Below are 23,554 nucleotides of genomic sequence, written 5' to 3' on the forward strand. Positions count from 1 at the left end.
TAGCGTGGGTTGTCAGAACCCGGGGCAAGGCAAGTAATTTGCACCCCTAACCCGTGGATTTGCGCCCCCTAACCCTAACCCCCAGATGTTGCGCCCGGTGCGGTCGGCCCCCTCTGCACCCCCCACGCTACGCCACTGGATGTACATTTCCAAAGTATAAGATAAAAAACCAAAAGGACAGCTGGACATATAAAGGGCCCCTTTACCTTCAGTAGCTTAGGGCCTCATCAAACCTAAATCCGGCCCTGACCCCAAGCGTCATCTAGTCCAATCCCCCCACACCGGGTTTCCTCAGGTTGCGCAAAGTGGGCAGGGATGGATCTGATCTGGCTTCGCTGCCAATACAGTGGTACCTCAGCTTAAGTACTTAATTCTTAACCTGAAACTGTTCTTAACCTGAAGCACCACTTTAGCTAATGGGGCCTCCTGCTGCCGCTGCACCGCCGGAGCACGATTTCTGTTCTCATCCTGAAGCAAAGTTCTTAACCTGAAGCACTATTTCTGGGTTAGCGGAGTCTGTAACCTGAAGCGTATGTAACCTGAAGCGTATGTTACCCGAGGTACCACTGTATGTGTTTCTGTTTCCAGCGCCAAACTTTGAAGAGGAGAATTTGCAACAGTTTGGCACCATTTTTGAGTGAATTGGATAATGTAAGATTTTTGGCGAAAATTTTCCACGAGTTAAGCCACTGAGGGCTGATTTTTTTGGTCTATGATAAAACATGCTTTTTGCACCGCAAAACCTTGCACGAGAGAATTTAGGGATTTTTTCAAAAAAATGTTTTTCCGCAGGTTAAGGCGCCGAGGGCTGATTTTTGGGCCTATGATAAAACCCCTTCTGTTTCCACCACCAAAACTTTCAGGGTCGAACAGAAATTTCTTCTTTATGTTGATTTGGAATCTCCTTTTTTGCCACTGATTTACCGGTAGGTCCTATACTCCAGAGCAGGGGAAAAACAAACTATATCCATGCTCCACGTGACAGCCCTTGAGATATTGGAAAATGGCTAGTCTATCTCCTCTCAGTCTCCTCCCCACCCCCAGGCTAAACATACCCAGCTCCTTCAACCATTCCTCATAAGGCTTGGTTTCCTTCTGTTGTGGCACCCAGAACTGGACACGGGACTCCAGGCGGGGTCTGACCAAGGCAGAATAGAATGGGACTATGGCTTCCCTTGACCTGGACACCAGCGCATGGCTTAACACAAAATGGCTGCCTCCTGCCCATTTGTCAATGCCAGGCTCAAAGTTAGCTGGGCAAAGGAAATTGTAGGATAATCTGGAAAGCCATCTGGAAGGTAAGGGAAAGAATATCTCACCACTTTTCATACCCTTCTTAAAATACTTATTCGCCTGCTTATTTATTGTGGGATTTATATTCTTCTAGGGATGTGGGTGGCGCTCTGGGCTAAAACACAGAGCCTATGGCTTGCCGATCAGAAGGTTGGCGGTTCAAATCCCCGTGACGGGGTGAGCTCTTGTTGCTCAGTCCCTGCTCCTGCCAACCTAGCAGTTCGAAAACACATCAAAGTGCAAGTAGATAAATAGGTACCACTCCGGCGGGACGGTAAACGGCATTTCCATGCACTGCTCTGGTTCGCCAGAAGCGGCTTAGTCATGCTGGCCACATGACCCGGAAGCTGTACGGCGGCTCCCTCGGCCAATAAAGCGAGATGAGCGCCGCAACTCTAGAGTCGTCCGCGACTGGGCCTAATGGTCAGGGGTCTCTTTACCTTTACCTTTAACTATTCTTCTAAATGATGCTATTGGCACTCTTAAGACAACTGAAGCCTTCCTCATAAAACTCATTACTGACGAGGGAAATATTGATTGCTACATATCCTTCACTGTATCGGTGAATAATGATAATAATGATAACACTAATTTATGGATATGCTGCTCCCATCTGACTGGGTTACCCTAGCTACTCTGGGCGGCTTCCAACAAATTAAGACACAGTCTGGCACCAAACATTAAAAACTTCCCTATGCAGGGCTGTCTTCAGAAATGCTCTGGTTTATGTATGTGACTTAGCACCAGTGATGTCATATATCAGAGGTGGGGAACCAGTGGTCCTTCAGATGCTGCTAGACTATAGCTCTATCATCCCTGGCCAGATTGACCAGAGAGAGTTGCGGTGAGGCGGGTGTTCATGGGTCCCAAGAGCACTGATGGCGCTGCCCAAGTTATTTCCTGGACACAGTTTTTGAAGCGCATGGCAAGGATTGGACAAGAGGACTCTTGCGTCACAATGGCATCACAATGGCTCTGAGGTGCTTTTTGGCCCTGAAATCACCAACTCGTGACAGAGGATTCAATGGGGGATATGATCTCCTCTCCAGCCTCTTGGTTATGAGTGAGCTGTAATCTAGTCTCTTCCGGTTGCGGACGGATTTTAACTTTAAGCAGAGGGCACCACCATTTCAACAGGCTTCAGGGAGCAGGACAACAGGATGGCAAAACAGAATCTAACATGCTGGAATTTCTTCAAGTGCTTTGACAGAAATAAAAGGTATGTTCAGGATCAAACCAACTCTCCTGGTCCCGGGGGCTAACCGAGAGGCGAGGTCCGAGTCCAGTCCGAGGTCAATGGTGCGGTATGGAAGCTGTCCATCAAAGCTGAAGCGCGTCCAAGGCAGGGAGTTGGGCGTGGTCAGGAACTCTGGCAGGAGAGCAGGACAGGGTGCAGGCAGGAACAGGCTAGCAACAACATTGCTCCCACAACCTGGGACTGGGGCTGACTGGCTTTTATCTGCCCCGAGGCATAGGGCAGCCCTGATCCTCTGGTGACTCGCCTCTCCTGGCCTGGAGGCGAGCACTCCTCCTGTGGGAACTTAGTTCCCTCCGCCTCTCTGCCCTGAGCCTCTGCAGCTCAGGAGAGGCTGGAGGGTTACCGGACCCAGAGGCAACCTCAGCTTCCTCTGACGGGGCTGAGAGTGGAGCACTTGCAGGCAATGGGTCCTCCATCACCTCAGGGACCAGAGCAGACTCAGCTGGTGCCTGCACCTGAGGACCCAGCACAGGTGAGGACCCTTCAGGCTCAGGCCCCAGCCCCGGCTTAGCTGGTTCTGGAGGCGGGGACTCCTGTGCAGGCTGGGATTCCTCAGGTTCAGCCTCTGAGTCCGAATCCCAGGCCATCACACTAAAGGGAAAAAATTGGCATCATAGGTGGAGGGATGTCTGCATGCAAATTACATTTAAAGGGCGTGGCTTTCCCCAAAGAATCCTGACAATGGCAGTTTACCTTTCACAGAGCTACAGTTCCCAGCACCCTTAACAAACTAAAATTCCCAGGATTCGGAGGGGGGAGTCAGGTGTTTTAAATATACTTTAAATATATGATACCTAGGTGAGATGTGTTGCCTATCCATCCATTACTGGGTTTCATTAAAGAATCATTTGACCAACTCATGGGTGTGCTAGGAAATCACAGAAGCCTTCTAATAAATCATGGGTGGATTGGGCTGTTGGAAATAAAGCTGCTGTTGCTGTCTTCAACAGGGCAACAGAGTGCTTTAATCCACTATAATTGTGAAAACCTAAATTTCCTGGTACAAGGGACACGGGTGGTGCTGTGGGTTATACCACAGAGCCTAGGGCTTCCTGATCAGAAGGTTAGTGGTTCGAGTCCCCGCGACGGGGTGAGCTCCCGTTGCTCGGTCCCTGCTCCTGCCAACCTAGCAGTTCGAAAGCCCGTCAAAGTGCAAGTAGATAAATAGGGACCACTCCAGCGGGAAGGTAAATGGTGTTTTCGTGCGCTGCTCTGGTTCGCCAGATGTGGCTTAGTCATGCTGGCCACATGACCCGGAAGCTGTACGCCGGCTCCCTTGGCCAGTAAAGCGAGATGAGCGCCGCAACCCCAGAGTCAGCCACGACTGGACATAATGGTCAGGGGTCCTTTTACCTTTTTAAATTTCCTGGTATATGCCTGAATTGCTCCTTCATATTTCTGACAGTCTGGAGGTGCTCATGGACTACCAATTTGTTCTCAGCCAGTTTGTGTGAGGCAGGGAATACCGTATTTTCCCCTCAGCCATACAACCGGGGAAAACACTCTGTGGCTTTATTTTTTAAAACACAATGCGTTTGCATCAAATGCAATACTCCCCATTTTCAGTTGTTGTGAAATGACATAGAAAGTGTGGGGGGGGGGACTTTTAAAAGCCAGGAAAATTAAGGAGAAAATGACCAGTGAGGAAGGCATTTTGGGTACTTCCAGATTACCTGATTATTGAGCATTCTTTTTTTGGCGGTAGGTTAGGTTGTCCTACTACTTTCCTTTTCACTTTTTTGGGGGGGGGGAGTGGTTTTGTTTTGCAAGACTTCCTGTTCTACTATAGTTGCACGATCTGAATTTCTTGCACATGATAGAACCCCACTCCAAAACAATGAGAATCTGGAAGCAGTCTTTGATGGCATGGAAGAGCAGGGCAATTTCAAAGGTATCAGGGGGTGCAAAAAAATCAGGATTTGGGCTGCAGGTTGCCCACCTGTGCTTCAGAAGGCAGGAATCATAGAATCAATCACAGAATTGTATAGCTGGAAGGGACACCAAGGGTCATCTAGTCCAACCCCCGGCAATGCTGGAATCTCAGCTAAAGCATCCATGACAGGTGGCCATCCAACCTCTGTTTAAAAACCTCCAAGGAAGGAGAGTCCACAACCTCCTGAGGGAGACCGTTCCACTGTTACTGTTGCTGCTGGTGGGTAGGGATTTATGTTAATTGCAGGACTTGACATCTTTCCGCGGGGCCTGTAAGACAGAGCTGTTCCACCAGGCCTTTGGCCAAGGCACAGCCTGACTCCCTCCTTTGGCAATCTTCACAGAACTCTAGCCCAATGGTTGCCATCAATTTGATTTGAATTAATTTTATAATGAAATGATTTTAGAATGTTGTATTATTTTATTGTTGTTAGCCACCCTGAGCCCGGCATCGGCTGGGGAGGGCGGGATATAAATAAAATTTATTATTATTAATTAATTAATTAATTAATATCCATACATATACAGAGCTAAACACAGAGACCAAGAATCATGATCCTCCCCCACTCATCCTTTCTTTTTCTCCCCTCATTGGCAATAGAACCTCTCAAGAGGAGTAGCTTAACTCAAATGACTTAGTATGCCTCCGAACTTTGACCTCTTTGCATTTCCAGGAGAGACATCCTTGAGCTGGCAATTTCTGATGAGGAACCTCAGAACATGGAGAGACTGAAGATGGATAATCTCTCCCATTTCTTATCAGACAAGCAGAGCATCGTTGGCCACTGCAACACCTTCACCATTGTAGCAATGGTGCACATCACCAAGGACGATGGAGATCTTCTGCAGGATGTTAAGCAGCGGCAGAGAGAGGAGCAGACCGTGATGGAGAACCTCTCTGACGTCCCATGCAAAGGGGGAAAAGATGGAGAGCACCTTGAGAGATCTGATGACAGGAGACAGAAGGACGCCGGCACACAGCAGACCCACAGAAATGGCCTAATGGGGGAAATGATAGCTTCTAGGATACTGAAAGGTCAGCGGGGAGTAGGAGAATTGAAATATATGGCTTGTCACAATGTACCGTATTTTTCGCTCTATAGGACGCACCAGACGATAGGATGCACCTAGTTAGGGGGGGGGAGGAAACAAGAAGAAAAAAGTTCTGAATCCCAGAAGCCAGAACAGCAAGAGGGATCTGGCTTCTGGGATAGCCACTGGGATAGCTGTTCTAGCTTTGTGCGAAGGCTCCGCACGGGGAGCCTTCATCCCTGTGCCCTGCGGAGGCTTCTGGGACAGCCCGCGAAGCCTCCGGAGGGCAGCGGGATGAAGGCACCCCGCTGCCCTGGGTAGGCTTTGCGCAGTCATCCCCAAGCTAGAACAGCGAGATGAAGCGCTGCGCAGCTCTCCATCGCGCTGTTCTGGCTTTGGGGACAGCCTTTGAAGCCTCCTGCAGAGGCTTTGTGCAGCTAACCCCAAAGCCTTTGGAGCGCAGTGCAAGTTCCCGCTGCGCTCCAAAGGCTTCAGGGATAGCCGCCTGAAGCCTTTGGAGCACAGCGGGACCTCGTGCTGTGCTCCAAAGGCTTCGGGTTCCTTTCGCTGAAGCCAGGAGTCCCGACCCCTCATCCCACACCGACGCCTCTCGCTCTCCAGGCTTCAGCGAAAGCAACGCGTAGCCTCCGGAGCACAGAGGGAGTGCTCCCTCTGCGCTTTAGAGGCTTCGCGTTGCTTTCGCTGAAGCCAAGGAGCCTGCACTCGCTCCATAGGACGCAGAAACATTTCCCCTTAATTTTTGGAGGGGAAAAAGTGCGTCCTATAGAGCGAAAAATACGGTATGTGCCATCCGGCCAGTTGATCTGTCTGCCTAGGCAGGATTTGGCTTCTGGTTGCATCACTTCAGTAGGAAGATGAGCAGAGATATCTTGGGGGCGGGGAGAGGCACAGCAATCACCAGTGGCAGCTCATGGTGGACCCCCAAGTCACCTCTGGCCTAGGAGATGCTCTCCTTACAAACGAGAGAGCATGGAAAATAAATTTGCCTGTATCACCATCCTTACCACCCATTTGAGAGAAGGTAGGTTGTTCTGTAGGGACAAGGGTGGCGCTGTGGGTTAAACCACAGAGCCTAGGACTTGCCGATCAGAAGGTCGGCAGTTCGAATCCTTGCGACGGACTGAGCGCCCGTTGCTCGGTCCCTGCTCCTACCAACCTAGCAGTTCAAAAGCACATCAAAGTGCAAGTAGATAAATAGGTACCTCTCTGGTGGGAAGGTAAATGGTGTTTCCGTGCGCTGCTCTGGTTCCCCAGAAGCAGCATAGTCATGCTGGCCACATGACCCGGAAGCTGTACGCCGGCTCCCTCGGCCAATAAAGCGAAATGAGCGCCGCAACCCCAGAGTCGGCCATGACTGGACGTAGTGGTCAGGGGTCCCTTTACCTTTACCTAGGTTGTTCTGTGTAACTGCACTCCTCAACAGCCTGCTTTTATGAGGTAAACATTTTCATCCCAAGGCCTGCATTCATTTGTGGACAACCTTTTGAAGTTGTGGGCATATGGTAGAGCAACGAATGCCAGTTTTGCCTTTGTACAGTAGGCTGGATTACACAGCCTCCCAAACCTCTCTCTAGCCCCCATCCGGACAAGGGGTAGGTAGTAATAGTGATGATGATGATGATAATGATAATAATAATAATGGCACAGGATGCCTATTGGATAGTACTCATGCCATGACTAATAATGAGCATCTCAATTAGGAGAATCTAGTGCTTTTCTAAAACCTTTTTTTTTAGCAGCTATTTTGTTGTTTAGTCGTTTAGTCGTGTCCGACTCTTCGTGACCCCATGGACCAGAGCACACCAGGCACTCCTGTCTTCCACTGCCTCCTGCAGTTTGGTCAAACTCATGTTTGTAGCTTCGAGAACACTGTCCAACCATCTCGTCCTCTGTCGTCCCCTTCTCCTTGTGCCCTCAATCTTTCCCAACATCAGGGTCTTTTCCAGGGAGTCTTCTCTTCTCATGAGGTGGCTAAAGTATTGGAGCCTCAGCTTCAGGATCTGTCCTTCCAGTGAGCACTCAGGGCTGATTTCCTTCAGAATGGATAGGTTTGATCTTCTTGCAGTCCATGGGACTCTCAAGAGTCTCCTCCAGCACCATAATTCAAAAGCATCAATTCTTCGGCAATCAGCCTTCTTGATGGTCCAGCTCTCACTTCCATACATCACTATTGGGAAAACCATAGCTTTAACTATACAGACCTTTGTTGGCAAGGTGATGTCTCTGCTTTTTAAGATGCTGTTAGCTATTATGTTCCCACAAATTATCCTTTTTTCAGAGAATAGATTGCTGTGTCCTTGTTTCTTTCAGATCAAGAAGATAGGAAGAGTGGCACACCAGCCTTTTGTTTTCATTTTCTCAACCACCATCCCAGGAAGGTGCCCAACATAAATCTGATTGAGTCATCCCAGAAAGATGCATCAACAGTCGCCCATTAAAAGTGCCTTGATCATCGACAGACTTGTCAGCATATGGATGTCCTTGTTTCAGAAATGCTGGCCAAGGGGTCTCCCTGCACGGGGCCAGGTTAACTCATAATTATCCTCCCAATTGCAGAAGATGCATAGATTCTGCAGGCAGCCTTCAAACGAAAGCTGAACTGAGAGACAGGAGAGAGCAGGAATATGGAAAGGGTGCTGTGGCCATGTGTGAAAAAATCATGAAAATACGGCAAATGGGCATTCCTCCTCTCTTTTAGGGGTGCGATTCCCCCAAACATGCCAGTGTTGCTGCATATGAAGGTTTTCCATGCCGTTTCTTGGCCTGGAAACGCGGTTACTAAATGGAAGCTGGTGTAATCCTGGGATCTAGAGTTTATCCCCCACAAAGCAGAAATTCCTGCTCCCTTAACAAGCTAGTTACTGGGGTTGAGGGTCAAGTGGATCAGGTGGTGACCCAAAGGAAAGCTGTTTGTTTATTCTTCGGCACACTGCTGTGCTATCGTTTTCCTCTTCGTTATTACTGGCAAAAAGTTCAAGTCCACCTCACCCCAGCAACATTGGCAGAGTTCTCATTTTAAGCACATTAATCTGGGCTGGAACAAATATATATATATTAATATATTAAATGTGAAGGTTCTGTGTGTCATGGCACCAGCAGGTCTCCCTGACTTCCTGCTTGCAAAGGAATGTTTCAACTGGATCACATTGTTTGAAGTGGGGGCTGAGTTGCTGGTGACTCTCCAGATTTTGCTGACTCCAACTCTCAGTGAAGAGTCTTCACCTGCAATTGATGAAAGCCTTTCTATTCCTACAGGCATTTCAAGTACCGTATTTTTCGCTCTATAAGACACACTTTTTCCCTCCTAAAAAGTAAGGGGAAATGTGTGTGCGTCTTATGGAACGAATGCAGGCTGTGCGGCTAAGCCAGAAGCCAGAACAGGGAGAGGGAGCGCTGCGCAGCGCAGCACTCCCTCTCGCTGTTCTAGCTTCTGGCTTAGCTGCGCAAAGCCTCTGTCCCTTCCCCCATCTCCCAGAAAAGCCCCCAAGAGCCGTGCTCCCTTTAAAGAGCATGCGGCTCTTGCGGGAGATGGGGGACGGGACAGAGGGCAGCTTACCCGCGCTGGTGTTTTTTTAATGATCAAACAGAATATAAATGTTGTTTAAATCAATAAATCAATAAATATTTGTTATCCACCCCGCCCCCCAGTATTTATAGACCACTTTTCACTCTTCTGGGCAGGGGTAGCCTTCATCCCGCTGCCCTGAAGAGGCTTCGCGTGGCTATCCCAGAAGCCAGAACAGCAAGAGGCTATCCCAGAAGCCAGATCCCTCTTGCTGTTCTGGCTTCTGGGATTCAGAATATGTTTTTTCTTGTTTCCCTCCCCCCAAAACTAGGTGCGTCTTATTGTCTGGTGCGTCCTAGGTAAGTTTTATCAGGCCAATTTTTCGTTTTTATTACACACCATATTACTTGACGGATAAGTTGTTTTGTAAACAACTTTGAGACCGTTTATGGTAAAACGTGGTCTATAAATACTGGGGGTGGGGGGCAGATAACAAATATTTATTGATTTAACTACATTTATATTCTGCTTGATCATTAAAAAAGCCCCAACCTCTAAGCTTGTTTACAGAAAGTTAGGATAGTAAAACTAAAATGATCAAGAGTTCTGCCGCTTGATAAGGTCTCTTTCAAAAGGGATTACTGTATTGGCCTGAATATAAGCCTCACTTTTTTTCCAAATTCCGATGGTGAAAAGTTAAAGTATGGCAAAAATTTGCGACCTTACAAAGATTGGCTTTTACGATTTCGCTGCTGAAACAGACATATGGAACGGGTGTGAATGCCTGTGGAATTTTAAGGGAGCAGCTTATATTCAGGTATTGCCTTTTTCTCTCCCCCCCTTGAATTTTAAAGGTGCAGCTTATATTCAGGCCAATACGGTATTATTCAGGTTTCCTGTTAACATACAGTAAAGTTTGTGTAAAGTAGCTATGAATCCAAAATTTGTTGTAATGTTGATGCTTTGAAAGTGCATTTCAGCTCCTAAAATTCTGTGTGATTCCAGTGGAAGGGTGGAGCTGCCATATAAATACCAGTCTATGTTGGCTGGGACAGATGTGAACTGGAGCTTTGAATGCTTGCCACAAAGCTCAGCCTTGGGTTGGAAACATCTTTGTCACTCTAACACCTCTGCTGCTTTTCATCCATCAGTCTTAAGAGCAGACTTTGAGTCTTCCTGTGCTTGCTAAAATCAGGGGTAAGGACTCTGTGGTCCATCAGTTGTTTCTAGAAAATAGGTCCCATCATCCCTGATGATTGCCCATAATGGTTGGGAGCTACTGGGAGTTGGGAATTGAACACCTGGAGAGATACAGGTACCCTAACCCTGACTTAAAGAACTGCAATGGTAGCTCTTTATTTAGTAAATGTGAGAAGAGAACTAAGGTGTAGCCTTCAGCTGTCACACACAGATACCTAGGATAAGTATCTCCACTTGGACAGCTTGTTGAAAGATATACAGTGGTGCCTCGCAAGACGAAATTAATTCGTTCCGCAAGTTTTTTCTTCTTGCGAGTTTTTCGTCTTGCGAAGCACGGTTTCCCATAGGAATGCATTGAAAATCAATTAATGCGTTCCTATGGAGACCGCTTGCCAGGCTGGCGGTGCGGAGAAGGGCTTTTCTCCCCACCGCAAGCCTTCAGGACAGGTCCGGGAACAGAGGGGAAGGCGCGCAGCGCTTCTCCTCTGTTCCCGGGGCTTGCGGTGGGAGGAGGGTTTTTCCTCCCCACCGCCAACATTCAGAACAGCATTCTGAATGTTGGCGGTGGGAAGGAAAACCCTCCTCCCACCGCAAGTCTTCAGGACAGCCATCCGAAGGCTGGCGCGGGGAGAAGGTCTCTCCGCCCCACCGCCAGCCTTCGGAGGAGCCTTCCGAAGGCTGGCGCGGGGAGAAGGTCTCTCCGCCCCACCGCCAGCCTTCGGAGGAGCCTTCCGAAGGCTGGCGCGGGGAGAAGGTCTCTCCGCCCCACCGCCAGCCTTCGGAGGAGCCTTCCGAAGGCTGGCGGCGGGAGGAGGTCTCTCCGCCCCACCGCCAGCCTTCGGAGGAGGTCCGAGGATAGTGGGGAAGACGCGCTGCGCTTCCCCGCTGTCCTGGAGATTTCCCTATGGGCTTTCGTCTTGCGAAGGAAGCCCATAGGGAAATTCGTCTTGCGAAGCGCATCGAAAAACGGAAAACCCTTTCGTCTAGCGGGTTTTTCGTCTTGCGAGGCGTTCGTCTTGCGGGGCACCACTGTATTCAAAAAGCACTGCAAAGATGGTAGAGATGGCGCTTGTCAGATATCTAATGGGAATTCCAGCAAGGTCCAGTTCTGGAATTGTGCAGAACGTACCTCCTGAAAGATGCCATCTTCGGATGCAGTGATCGGTTGGGCACATAGGGGATGAGATGATCTTTCAAATATCCCAATCCCAAGCTGTACAGTCCTTTGTACCCCACTACTAGCTCCTTGAACTTAGCCCAGTAGCTAATCATAAGGTGCAGGTAGGTGTGTATGCATTTTGAGACTCTTAGAATACCATCTTCTCACTCACATCCATGAAGCAGGACTAAGAAAAGTCCATTAACCTCCCCTGAATAAAGTTGGCCAAAGTTTGTTGTGATGCTTTTGAAATTCTATGAGTGAAACTGCCTTGAACTCTGTGTTCTGTTCCCTAACTTATACCATGAGTATTCAAGGGTGCTGCCAAGCGCAGTGCTGACTCCAGCATATGAAAACAAAACTCTTGAGGAGGGTGCCAGTCAGTACAGAATGTCTCATAGCTCACCCTAAACTGCTTAATCTGCAAATGAATACACTCTAAACGTATCCCACCACCCCATTTCTCAAGCAAAGGTGGTTCTCCCCCACCCCACGTGTTTGTTCTGCTTAAAATGTCACTCTCTGGTATGCAGGCAAAATGTCAGTTTGCCTTCAGTGTTTGGAAAGTGAAATTCTTCAACAGATGGATTAAGGAGATACACGGTGCTGGAAACCCAAATGTCAGGCAACTGGTCTTTCAAGGAACGGATCTTTTAGCAAGTTAAGTTTGGAGCAAGAGAGGCGAGGTTGCCTGCAAACCGCCTTCTTCCAGAATATCTTGTGTGGAGGTTGAGGAAGAGTTCTAGGAATGTAGGTCTTGAGGAAAAGTTTCCAGAGCAAGGAGTAAAAGAAATACAGTGGTACCTCAGGTTAAGTACTTAATTCATTCCAGAGGTCCGTACTTAACCTGAAACTGTTCTTAACCTGAAGCACCACTTTAGCTAATAGGGCCTCCTGCTGCTGCCACGCCACCGGAGCCTGATTTCTGTTCTCATCCTGAAGCAAAGTTCTTAACCCGAGGTAATATTTCTGGGTTAGCGGAGTCTGCAACCTGAAGCGTATGTAACCTGAAGCGTATGTAACCTGAGGTACCACTGTACTGGAGTTTGAGGAAAGAACTGCTGGACGGTGGCAGTGTTGGAGGAAGTGTTGGAGGAAGAGAAGCAGGAAGGCTAACAAGGGAAAGCCTCTCTTAAACATCTTGTTGGTTCATGCTACCAGCATGAAGATAGGGAAAATAGAGAGGTGCAGGAGCAGCTCACTTCAATGCGTTTTTCCCTCAGCTTTGTGACTCCACTCGCTCTTTTTCTGCAACTGCTCAGAAGCAGATACCACACATGTTCTGCCTTTTCTTCATTCTGGTTGGTCAGAGGCATGCAGGAATCTAGATAAGACTATGGGAGCAATGATACTACTGGGAGCAGAGCAGAGAGCCACCTGGCAAAGTGTATGCAGGTATTTTGTCACTCCATGAACATTATAATCCTAGCGATTTCACCATACAGAATGGAAGCATGACTATTACAAAGCAAAAGGGTCAAGGCTCAGAAAAAATATGGATGCCATAAGCAGTCTGAGAATTCATGTTAAAATTCACCCCGCAGACATAGAGAGCATAGGGTCTAGACCACTTTAAAAAGTTGGATGATCAAGAACCAAATTCATAGTTAGGTCATAGTTAAGTATTGCACACATGGCTCAAACCACTACAAATAAATCAAATGCAGAGCTAGATCATATTTAGATATAAAATGCATTTTATTTTTAAAATAAGATCATTCCCAGAGACCTGAAGGCTGCTCTTCAACAAAAGCAAGTTCAATACAAAGCAATCAAGACAAACTACGTCCACCAAACAACTCAGTAGTACAGACCAAAAACCACGTACATATACTTGCATTTATTGAACTTTTATATAGTCAGCTTTGTACAGCAGTGACAAGATTCATATTATACAAGCTATTGTTTTCAATTGTTGATTTGCCATAGAAGGAATTTCCCCCCCATTTTTATTATGCACTTGAACACTTCAGTAAAAAGTTACAGATACTTGAGCTTCAATTACCTGGTATTGTAGAGAGGTATGGGTTTTAAGTACATGCAAACATACATACTTGACGAAATACTCTATATCATAATTTCTGAATAAGTTATACACAGTACATTAGCCAGAGGTTAAAGACTACAACCCTATTACATTCTGAAAATCAAATCTAACATTCTTTCTTTTCTTTTCTTTTTTAACACAGCTGCTAGTGGCCAGGAAAAAAAGATGATACAAACCTCATTTAGCTATCTACATATAAAGGGATTGTGGTTTTGCAAGAGCAAAGATTTGAGCAATTTTATTCAGCCCTTACTACCCTTGCATCATATAGCACCACAAGAGTGCAAGGACTGCTGCAAACATCTAGAGCAGTACTTACTGGCTTTTGTATTGTGCATCTGTGCCTTTAACATTTAAGTACAATGATATATATATATATTAAACCTATAGTCAGACACTGGCAATTTGGCTTATAGTGATTGACAACATTCTGTGCGTCAGCAAAAAATTTAGATACAAAAACAGTGAAGGAGGGTTACCATTCACCTGAAGGTTGCTAGGCAGAGGCTATGCCATTCATCATTGTATCAGGCAAAGTAAAAAGACAAGACCGCAGCAACCTGAAGGCAACGGGGGCTGGGGTGGGGGTGGGGGTGGAGCGGGTAATGAAGCTACAATTGCAGTTTTACAATGCGATGGCACACCTGTCTGAATAGATGCGTGCATCGGTGCAAATGCACGCACCTGAGGTACCTTTCCCCCCAGGCCAAATATTATCTTATACAGTACAGTCTTCTCCACTAGTATTGGAGTCAAATCAATTGAACAATGATATTTGGCAATTGAGATCCTAGCAACTTAGGCAACTATTGCATTTCAGATTGCTCAGAAACCAGGTGCGTATGTTACAGTACACAGATTCCACATTAAACTGGTCAGTTCAAAACACAGGAGTAGAGTAAACCAGTAATTACACTGACCAAGCATTCTAGCAATGGCTTTGACAATCGAGCAACGACTTTTCATATTCTACAGTGGACCATGTGTTATTGCTTCATTTGGATGCAAGAACAGTGAGGCATTGCTAGCTTTGCTCAGTGGAAAGAACTGGGTGAACATACCAAACGGCATTCCTCTGTGCACGGAGTCTGCTAAAAACTGCTTGAACTTTCAGACATCCTTGCTTGTATGGTGCTATTACTACACTTACATAGACCTAGAGAACTAAAGTGGCTCACAGTGGGACAGAGGCAACTTTTGAGCTCTGGTACCTCCTGCTTCAACCGCTCTAGCTGCTCGGTCTGGAATATGTTTGGTTGTTCAGGCATCCAGTCATAAATCCTAAGGGAGACATACGAGAAAGGAATGAATGCAAAGCCAAAGGCACACTCAAGGTCTTATATACACAAGAGCAGATATGTCCCAGCACAACTGAAGTCTTCACCCCAAAAAAGTTTTATACCAATGTTTTAAGACTTTGATGAAATTTGCTTTTATATCCCTGTGTGCTCAAATATTTCACCCAGTGATAGTTTTAGAAGTAGGGTGCTCAGCATCCAGCATGTCACCAAGTGAAAGCTTCGAGGCAACCCTGCTAGCAAAGTTATGGAGTGGCTTTCCTGGGTGTTAGAAATCACCATGTTATAAATCCATCCAACAGTTCTGATGCATGCATTGGCACAAGATACAGGCATTGCTTATTATTTGCATGCCATGCCATACAACAATTTCAACCTTTAAATGAATGAAAAGTCTGCAAAGAACATAGTGCATACGTTGCTACCGAATCAGAGCATTCCAATTTTTGTTTTTAAAGTAAGGAGAAAGCATTGTGGAGTTATGTACTTTTCTTAAAAGCAAAACAAAAAAAATTCTGGTCAGCAAGTACAAACCTGTCACATCATTTGTAAGTTGAGGATCTGGTGAGTGTCTAGGGGAAAAGGAATCCAGGTGTCAGGGACTTGTTACTCTCCTATTTAGGGGGTCTACTCTTGAATACAGCACACCTAGAATTTTTGCTCGTCTCTGGGAGACAGGTGCCTGGGGGATTTGCATAGGTAGTAGATCCAATGTCTGATTCAGAGTCCCATCAGACATTTGTAACATGACCGATAACTCTAGCCTTCCATTAAAGGCCTCAAAGGCCAGAACTCTGTGGACAATGATTGGCAGGTGCAGAAAGGAAGCTGAATTGACTCCTCCCCACCCACCTCCATTGCTTCTGGTGCTGGTTCTGAGAACAGGCACTTCCACCTACAGATTCCAAGCTTGATGAGCTCGTGATTGTATGACCATATAAAGAAGCAAGAAATAAAATCTTGAAATGTGCCAAATAGCCTTAGGTTGAATACGAATTAAGTCCCTTGCTACTGTATCTAGGGTTTCCTGAAAAATATTGTTCAGTCTCTACCCATAAGGCATGCTCTAGGTGACTAAATTTCTGAAGCCATTTAAATGAGCAGTCATAAAACAGTATTCAGTTTTTATTTTAAAGTTGGCTTTACATCTAAAATATAGTTTGGAGCAGCCACCTATCCCAAAGTTTTAGTAGCTATTGCTTTCCCTCACCAAATCTGGGGGCATTATTTAATGAATAACCCAAACCCCTCTCTTTTCAAAGACAGTTCTTTGAAACCACCCTTCACAAGATAAACAGGAATGTCCAGACACTTCTCTGTTGTGCAGCCATGTTAACAGAATGATTAGTAATGCTCTGCGAAAATGGTTTTCAGATATCCAGGGAATTAAATTAGGGAAACCAGAAACAAAAATTCCTTGATGTGAGAATAATGTTTATGGTCCAAGCTTCAAAACTGATCTTATACACTAGACCACACTGTCACATTTTCACGATACAAAATAGAAAGGGATAAATATGAAAGCCATGAAGAATGAAAAAAGGGTTCAACTGGAAGCATTCACTGCCAATAATTTGATATCCTGTTTTCTTAAGGCAGCACGGACAAACCGTCACTTGAGTTCCAAGGATAGTTCATGTAGTCTTGTAAGATTCTGGTGTCGTCTGGGCTTTAGGGAAGTTAATTTAAAGTTCTCAACCACTCAGCTGTGCTTAAAGGAGGGGTCAGGAGAACTTAGAATCCACCCCCCACCCACACAGCAGCTGAAGAGCTTCAGCATAGCAGTCTCTAAGGATGCCATCTAGCAGGGGAAAGGTTGATTTAGAGTAAAAATAAAAGATTTTGTGCTAAAAGGTGTCAGATTGCAGAATATTGACAACTGTTCCTGCTGCTCTTTGGGACATGCTGCATATTATTCGACCTGTGCTGATGACTAAAGGATAGTAAAGACTAAGGAATTTCTCACCCACGCTGGTTTTACATTTTTTATATCAGTACAGTACCTGGGAGCCCACAGAAGCAGCAGATGTGCTCCCCTCATGAAAGATTTTACAATGCCTAGCTACCAGAGCAATTTAATGCTGATCAACATACAGGTGTTTGTACATGTTATTTATATGAGGCATTCCATAACAAAACCAAAGACACTGATCGAAAAGGAGGACATGAGGAGTTATTGGAAAATGCAAATCAAGCAGTTAAGAGCTGAGACCATATAACACCTGTCTTGAAAGACCTACACTGGCTCCCAGTACGTTTCCAAGCACAATCCAAAGTGTTGGTGTTGACCTTTAAAGCCCTAAACGGCCTCGGTCCAGCATACCTGAAGGAGCGTCTCCACCTCCATTGTTCCGCCCAGACACTGAGGTCCAGTTCTGAGGGCCTTCTGATGGTTCCCTCACTGCGAGAAGCCAAGTTACAGGGAACCAGGCAGAGGGTCTTCTCGGTAGTGGCGCCCGCCCTGTGGAACGCCCTCCCACCAGATGTCAAAGAGGAAAAAAAACTACCAAACTTTTAGAAGACATCTGAAGGCTGCCCTGTTTAGGGAAGCTTTTAATGTTTAATAGGTTATTGTATTTTAGTGTTCTGTTGGAAGCCGCCCAGAGTGGCTGGGGAAACCCAGCCAGATGGGCGGGGTATAAATAAATTATTATTATTATTATTATTATTATTATTATTATTATTATTATTATTATTACTACTACTACTACTACTACAAGCTGTTTAAATTACAGGTGTTTAAATTACAGGCTGTTTAAATTACAGGAAAAGGTGGTATACTCCTCTTAACAAACTTTGCATTCAAGATGTGTACCACTAAAATGATATCAATATTGAAAAAGGTGTATTTTGTATATTGATACTTATTTTCTATTTTCAAAAGAATTCAAGGTACATCGAACATGCATTTTGTTCTAGGGCAAGCTTTGAGTGTATTACATAGAAACTACTACTACCATTAAAATGGTACAAAGAGGGTCAGGTATGCAAACATGTTTGCCTATTTGAGACAAGGTTTTAAAAGCCCTTGATTCCAAGATTCACCTGCTATCTTAGCAGCCATCTGAACACAGCTATAAACTCGTTACTGATCATATTCAATAGTTAAAATACTGTGATACCTGTCATATACCAGACCATGGACTCCATACTCCCTCAACTTCTTTCTGTTCTCTAGCTCATTTGTTTTGTCGCCCCAGCAGAAGACAACTAAGCCTTTAGACCTGGCTTCGGCAACAAAAGATGGACTGAGTAGCAACTCCTCTGTGTGTGCATTAATCCCCTGAAAAAGAAAAAAACGAAATATTACCCATATATAGCAGAGATGTTAGCAGTGCAAGGATTAATCTTTCATGTCGTTAGGCATGTTGAGTACTATACAACTATGTTAAAATACATTGAGGTCTTGGTATTTGTAGAAGAGACAATTATAGCTAAAGCACAATCCTCATTTCAAAAGTAGTTGCCACATATAATTGTCTAGATGCTTTATGACCTACCAGCAGATTTTCAAACTGCGCAAAACTTGTGGCAATAGCCGTTGTGCGGCTCCTGAGATCCATAAGTTCTGGGTAAGTGTCACATTTTCCTTGAGTTAGAAACAATATGGGATATTTATTTTGTTTGTGTCTGACCCTGTAAAAAAAAGTTTGAACTAAGTTACAAGTTGGACAGGAAAAATCCCTGAATCAGACCAGGAATCACCCATAAACTATAACTAATTTACTTGCAAAATATAAAGCCAACGTTTTTTAATAACTGTGCATTCTTAAGTAGAACTTTAAATATGCAATATGAAAATGGTTACAGAGTTTAAATAATATATACTTAGAAAAGCAAAGACATGCTACAAAAACACCTGCCCTTCCGTTTTCTTCTTTACAAAGCACGAACCCTACTTTTAAAAAAGCTCACACAAAATTTTTTACAGTAGACTGGATGAAAACCATTTGATTATTCGAATGACTTCAGTGATTGTATACAACTAGTTTAGACACTTAGTTTGTTTGCTTCCACTGTCATCAAATGATCGCATTCTAATGTGATGTATGTAGGCAGAGCCTTTTTTGAAAATTTTGAAAACGATGACATTCAGCTGTGTGCCGGCTGCAAGTGCCATGTTCCCGCTGTTACGAAAATAAATGAATTTCGATTACTTTTGACACGGGTAGCCTTTATCCGCAGAGTGAGACCCCACTCTGGTCATAAAAGACATATTAAAGGCTTGTCTGCCATTACCCAGAGGTAGGCCAGGGCTCAGGCAGGTCTGTTCTTCTCCAAAACCTAATCCTGTGATGTCCTTTGCCTCTCTGGAATATCACATGCTAAATTGAGGAATCGTTCCTCAAGGCTCCTGCCTAAAATTTACCCAGAAGTACTGCTTCAGCTGAATGGTAATTTTCACCCAGCTTTGTTATATCCGTAAGGAGTATAATTACCAGGCCTTTTAGGGTGGGGTTTAGCCTCAGACCCATACCCCTTAAGTCCTTTATCGCACCATCATGATCCTGATAGACAGGAAGAAGAATTTATAGCCTGTGCCTTCATTTTAAATTACAAGCCCAGTTCGAGCATAAAAGTTTATGCCTTTTGTCTTAGGAGCTAGGAAGCCACAGCTTCCCCACCACTGATAAGAGAGAATAATTCACATTTTCTTAAACATGAACCTTCTTCCACGAGTAAGTATTATTTTAACACTATTGATATAAAGACGCTCCAAGTTAAAAACACATCTCTCTAAAACGTTATCAAGTATTTCCATCAACTCACATTGTACATATATCGGCATCAAATGAAGAAAATATAACCCTCCTACGTCCAGCCTTGAGCAGAACAGTTTTCAAAAGTATGTCTAGATAGAGGTTCATGTCAAAGTAGGTTGAAAGATTGCCATCCCATAAACCATCCTGAAAATGGAGAGGGGATGGGGGAGACAAGCCAGACACTTTTGGTTATTAAACTTGAAAGTTCATGAACATCCGTTGACATGGGTGAAGATTAAGCTGTACCTTTGATACACAAAAGGCAAGTTACTCTATTCTGGCTCACTTAATAACAAAACAATAACAATTTCATTGTATCCTGCCCATCTGACTGGGTTGCCCCAGTCAACAAAGTATAAAGGAACCCACCAAACACCAAAAGTTAAAAAGCTTTCCAAAACAGGACTGCCTGCTTAGTACAGAAGAATTGTTATCTATTGTTCCTGACTTCCACTTAAAATCTTATAGCCTAAAAAATCAGCCTTGAACTGTATTATGTTGGTCATACATAAAAATACAATTTTTAACCACCTAATAAATTAATGTTGCAGCAAACATCCTTTAAACCACGTAGAAAGTAGCTGATAATTCTTTTGGGAAGCTCATGCTATGCTGGCATGGAGTTAAAACATCCAATAAATATATTCAGTTTACCGGAGCATCAGCTTAGATCACAGTCATGATTGGACTGATGATCATATTTGGTGTTAGGAAGGAAATCCCCTCCTACCCAGCAAACAGGTTAAAGATTGTGGGTAAAAGCAGCAACGTTTTATGAGCGGACTTCCATTTGTCCATTGTCTCCTCCCCTTCCTCTCCTCCGTCCTGGAACCTCCTGCATGACCCCCAGCCTCATCTGGAGCATCCTCAACCTTGTGGATGTGACTTGGGGGGGCATGTGGAGGGAGGCTGAAGAAGGGGAGCACAAGTGAAAGCCGGTTCTGCTTGCACAAAGGCACCATTATTTCACCCTGTAGGATTTGGTTTCAATTAACTTCTCCTGCAGGAAGCTCACTTTGCTCTTTTGCTTTAGTCACCCAGAACCATGTTTCCCTGGCATTCTTCTGCAGTGCGTCTGATCTCGGCCATCATTAGATTTGTCTCTACCGATCTGTGGGGACTGGTGGGTGGTTCCTACTTCCAACAACAGGCTGGGTTAGATGGAACCAACGGAGTGCCTCTATTTTCAGTAACTGTTCCTTAGAATTAGACATGTGAACCACAGATTCCAGAGCTAGAAAACAATGCTAAATTTAGAAACGGCGTTCACTCACTTTAACCATTGAGGAATCAAAGGAAAAAAGAAGTAGAAATGTACTATTTAACCAAATCAGTTTCTATAATTTAAACACTACAATGAAACAGCAAGCTACTATGTTTAAGATGTATTGTTAGTAGACTTTCTTACCCTTTGCTGGCAGATCCATTTGATTTCTATATTAAAGCCCACTTCTTCAGGAATGGTTTCTAGTACCTGGGTGGAAAAGCGATAAAGGTCAGGAAAAATTGTGCTAAAATGTTAAATTTAAGAGTGATTTCCCTCACCTTTTATGTCTGAAATCAAAATGGCTCTGTAGAGCCTATAGAAATTGAATTCCAGCAGACTACAGTGGTACCTCGGGTTACATACGCTTCAGGTTACATACGCTTCAGGTTACAGACTCCACTAACCCAGAAATAGTACCTCGGGTTAAGAACTTTGCTTCAGGATGAGAACAGAAATCATGCTCCGGCGGTGCGGCAGCAGCAGGAGGCCCCATTAGCTAAAGTGGTGCTTCAGGTTAAGAACAGTTTCAGGTTAAGAACGGACCTCCGGAATGAATTAAGTACTTAACCTGAGGTACCACTGTATAGGATTTCCCTTGCAAATGGTAACCACATTAGCAGTCTAGAACATGCTATTCTAATAATCTGCATCAACACAGACACTTCCTGGATTTCGTTTCTGTGACACTAAACCCTGACCAAGAAACAGATCCTGAAGCAAAGACATGCAGATATCAGTTTAGCTTATCAATGGCATCCATGACAAGGACCTCATTTGCACATAACGCTAAATCAAACCATGCCTTGTTGGAAGAAGTGTGTGGGCACCGAGAGTGAAAACTGCAGCTGCTTTCCTCCTCCCACTGCTGATGCACTACCTGCCAGTTACTGTAACAAGCAAACCTGGGCTCCTGGTTTGTCTCTCCAAACAAACCATGAGTGGTAAACGAAGAATCAACCTTGGTTATGGCTTGTGGTTGGGGAGGAACAGAGCTTAACCAGAAAGGGGGGGCGGGAATTGGCATTAAAAAACCACCCCCCTTTCCATTCTGTCAATGCAAGCCTCCACTGGATTAGATTCTGCTTCAATTATCCCTTCCATTCTAAATTTTAGCTTACAATAAACCTAGGGGGAACAAATGATTGCTGTACTTACACTTTGTAAGGAGGGGAATGGCTGCGTGTCAGAAGGAGCATTTTTGTCTTCTTTAAATGATTCTGCAGGAAAATTGTATAAAAGAAGCCTTGAAGAGAAGTCTTAAGCAAAAGTCTTAAGTAAAAATGAGGCTTTCCCATCTTTTCCTCCCCCTACGGTCCCCTAGAGGGTTGGAGACCATCAAGAAGAGATTTGGGGGGACACAGGGAGAGGGTGCAGGGGTAGTAGAGGAAGAGGACATCCTGTTGCATGAGCCGAAGTCTGTTGCGCAAATGGGGCAGCATCGCTGGATGCTGCCCATATAGTGCCAGAAAAATTGTGATTACTAGCTAGAGCGAGTTAATTCGCAACTGACAACTTGCAGGCTGGTCGTGCTGCACCTCCAGGGATGCCACTGACCCTGCTCAAAGCTGCACTGCAGTCTACTGGCAAGCCTAGCTCGTCCTTACAAAGGCATGAATGCCAAAGGAGAAGGCAAAAGGAAAACCTGCTGTGACACTTCAAACAGCTTCCTGCTACCAAGAGAGAGATGCCCTCACTCTGCCCTTCTCCTATTTGCTCTATCTTTCTTCTGTCCGTTCTGAAGAGCAGGAAGCAGTTAAGATATGCCAACAAGCCCTGGGTGCTTATGCAAAGAACCAAGCATCCCCCCCCTCCCTCCGTATCATAACACTGTTCTAAATGGCCTTGCCAACCCAGGAGACACATTATCTAAATTCTACACTTCACTAAAAGCACTTGTGCTACTTCGCTGGCCCAATATTAACTAACTTGTTGCCAAGATAAAAGGTTGCGGCAATGCAGTCAGCTTAGCAGTAAAGCAGACTTGAGTGAAGCTCTACCAGGCCAATAGAATATAACTGCCGCATCTCAGACATAAGTAGTGTGAGCTATTGTTCTCATTCAACAGATCAATAAATGTCTGCACAAACTCTTCCAAAGTACTGGGAGGAGATACTTCATTCTACAAAAACTCCACATACAACTGTTGAAATATTAACCAGCCAATATGTTGGTTATGAATGGAAGAACAGCTGAGAATTACCAAATTTTTCGGCGCTTCTACGTACCTTCGCTATCTTTGGATTTCAATGCAGTCACGTGTAACAGCTACAAGGAGGAAAACACGAAACGCTTTTGAAAGCTACCTTTCAAGTACTGCCCACACATTTCCTGAACAGTGTCTCTGCAATGGCCTCAAAATAATGCTGAGTGCAATCTACAGCAAGAAGGAAGGCTTGTTCCTATTTGGTCGTCTTGGGAATTCAGATAGTTTGATAGACAATTCATGATGCCTGGGAATACTTTATTTTATTTTATTTAAGTTGCACCAGGTCACATTCAGCTGCTGGCAGTTGTGTGAGGCTCCAGCAACCCAGGGCTTAATAAACACAGAGAAACAGGATTCTGTTGCTGGGTCTCTAGGAGCAACTGTTTCTTAAGAAAAAACTAAGCAACATAACTTTTTTTGCCTCCAAGGTCTAGCAAAATCTTACCCAGCAACCTGCCACCCCACCCCAAAGCAGTAGTTTATGATGCTGAGGTTTTTGCTGAGGGATGTATTATACAGTATCATGAGTTTCTGGAGCTTTTGAGCCCCTGTCAAGAGGAATTTGCAGTTCCA

The 23,554-nt window shown here is 45.0% G+C and overlaps 3 protein-coding genes across 12 annotated transcripts in view; 1 reads left to right on the forward strand and 2 right to left on the reverse strand.

The window, feature by feature from the left end:
• The window catches only part of FERMT1 (FERM domain containing kindlin 1), a 637,654-nt gene that overhangs the window by 363,445 nt on the left and 250,655 nt on the right, over positions 1-23,554 (reverse strand). The window lies entirely within an intron of this gene.
• On the forward strand, positions 2,180-7,992 carry LOC310759486 (uncharacterized protein). Its single transcript, XM_083606784.1, has 3 exons — positions 2,180-2,512; positions 5,158-5,519; positions 7,847-7,992. The coding sequence occupies exons 1-3, from the start codon at positions 2,454-2,456 to the stop codon at positions 7,972-7,974; spliced, it is 549 nt and encodes a 182-aa protein (XP_083462910.1). The 5' UTR covers positions 2,180-2,453; the 3' UTR covers positions 7,975-7,992.
• The window catches only part of GPCPD1 (glycerophosphocholine phosphodiesterase 1), a 51,961-nt gene continuing 41,483 nt past the window's right edge, over positions 13,077-23,554 (reverse strand). For 6 of the 10 annotated variants that reach the window (XM_083606523.1, XM_083606522.1, XM_083606519.1 and 3 more), the window contains 7 exons: positions 23,001-23,040; positions 21,931-21,992; positions 20,917-20,982; positions 19,516-19,652; positions 18,246-18,381; positions 17,868-18,028; positions 13,077-14,728 (listed from right to left, as the gene is read on the reverse strand). In XM_083606523.1, coding sequence (XP_083462649.1) covers positions 14,539-14,728; positions 17,868-18,028; positions 18,246-18,381; positions 19,516-19,652; positions 20,917-20,982; positions 21,931-21,992; positions 23,001-23,040 — 792 coding nt within the window. In that variant the 3' untranslated portion in view covers positions 13,077-14,538. Of the gene's footprint in view, positions 14,729-15,279; positions 15,318-17,867; positions 18,029-18,245; positions 18,382-19,515; positions 19,653-20,916; positions 20,983-21,930; positions 21,993-23,000; positions 23,041-23,554 lie in introns of all 10 variants that reach the window. The other 4 variants (XM_083606528.1, XM_083606526.1, XM_083606520.1 and 1 more) reach the window with 1 other exon arrangement.

Source organism: Podarcis filfolensis (assembly GCF_964270895.1).
Source record: "Podarcis filfolensis genome assembly, chromosome: 3".
Taxonomy (NCBI): domain Eukaryota; kingdom Metazoa; phylum Chordata; class Lepidosauria; order Squamata; family Lacertidae; genus Podarcis; species Podarcis filfolensis.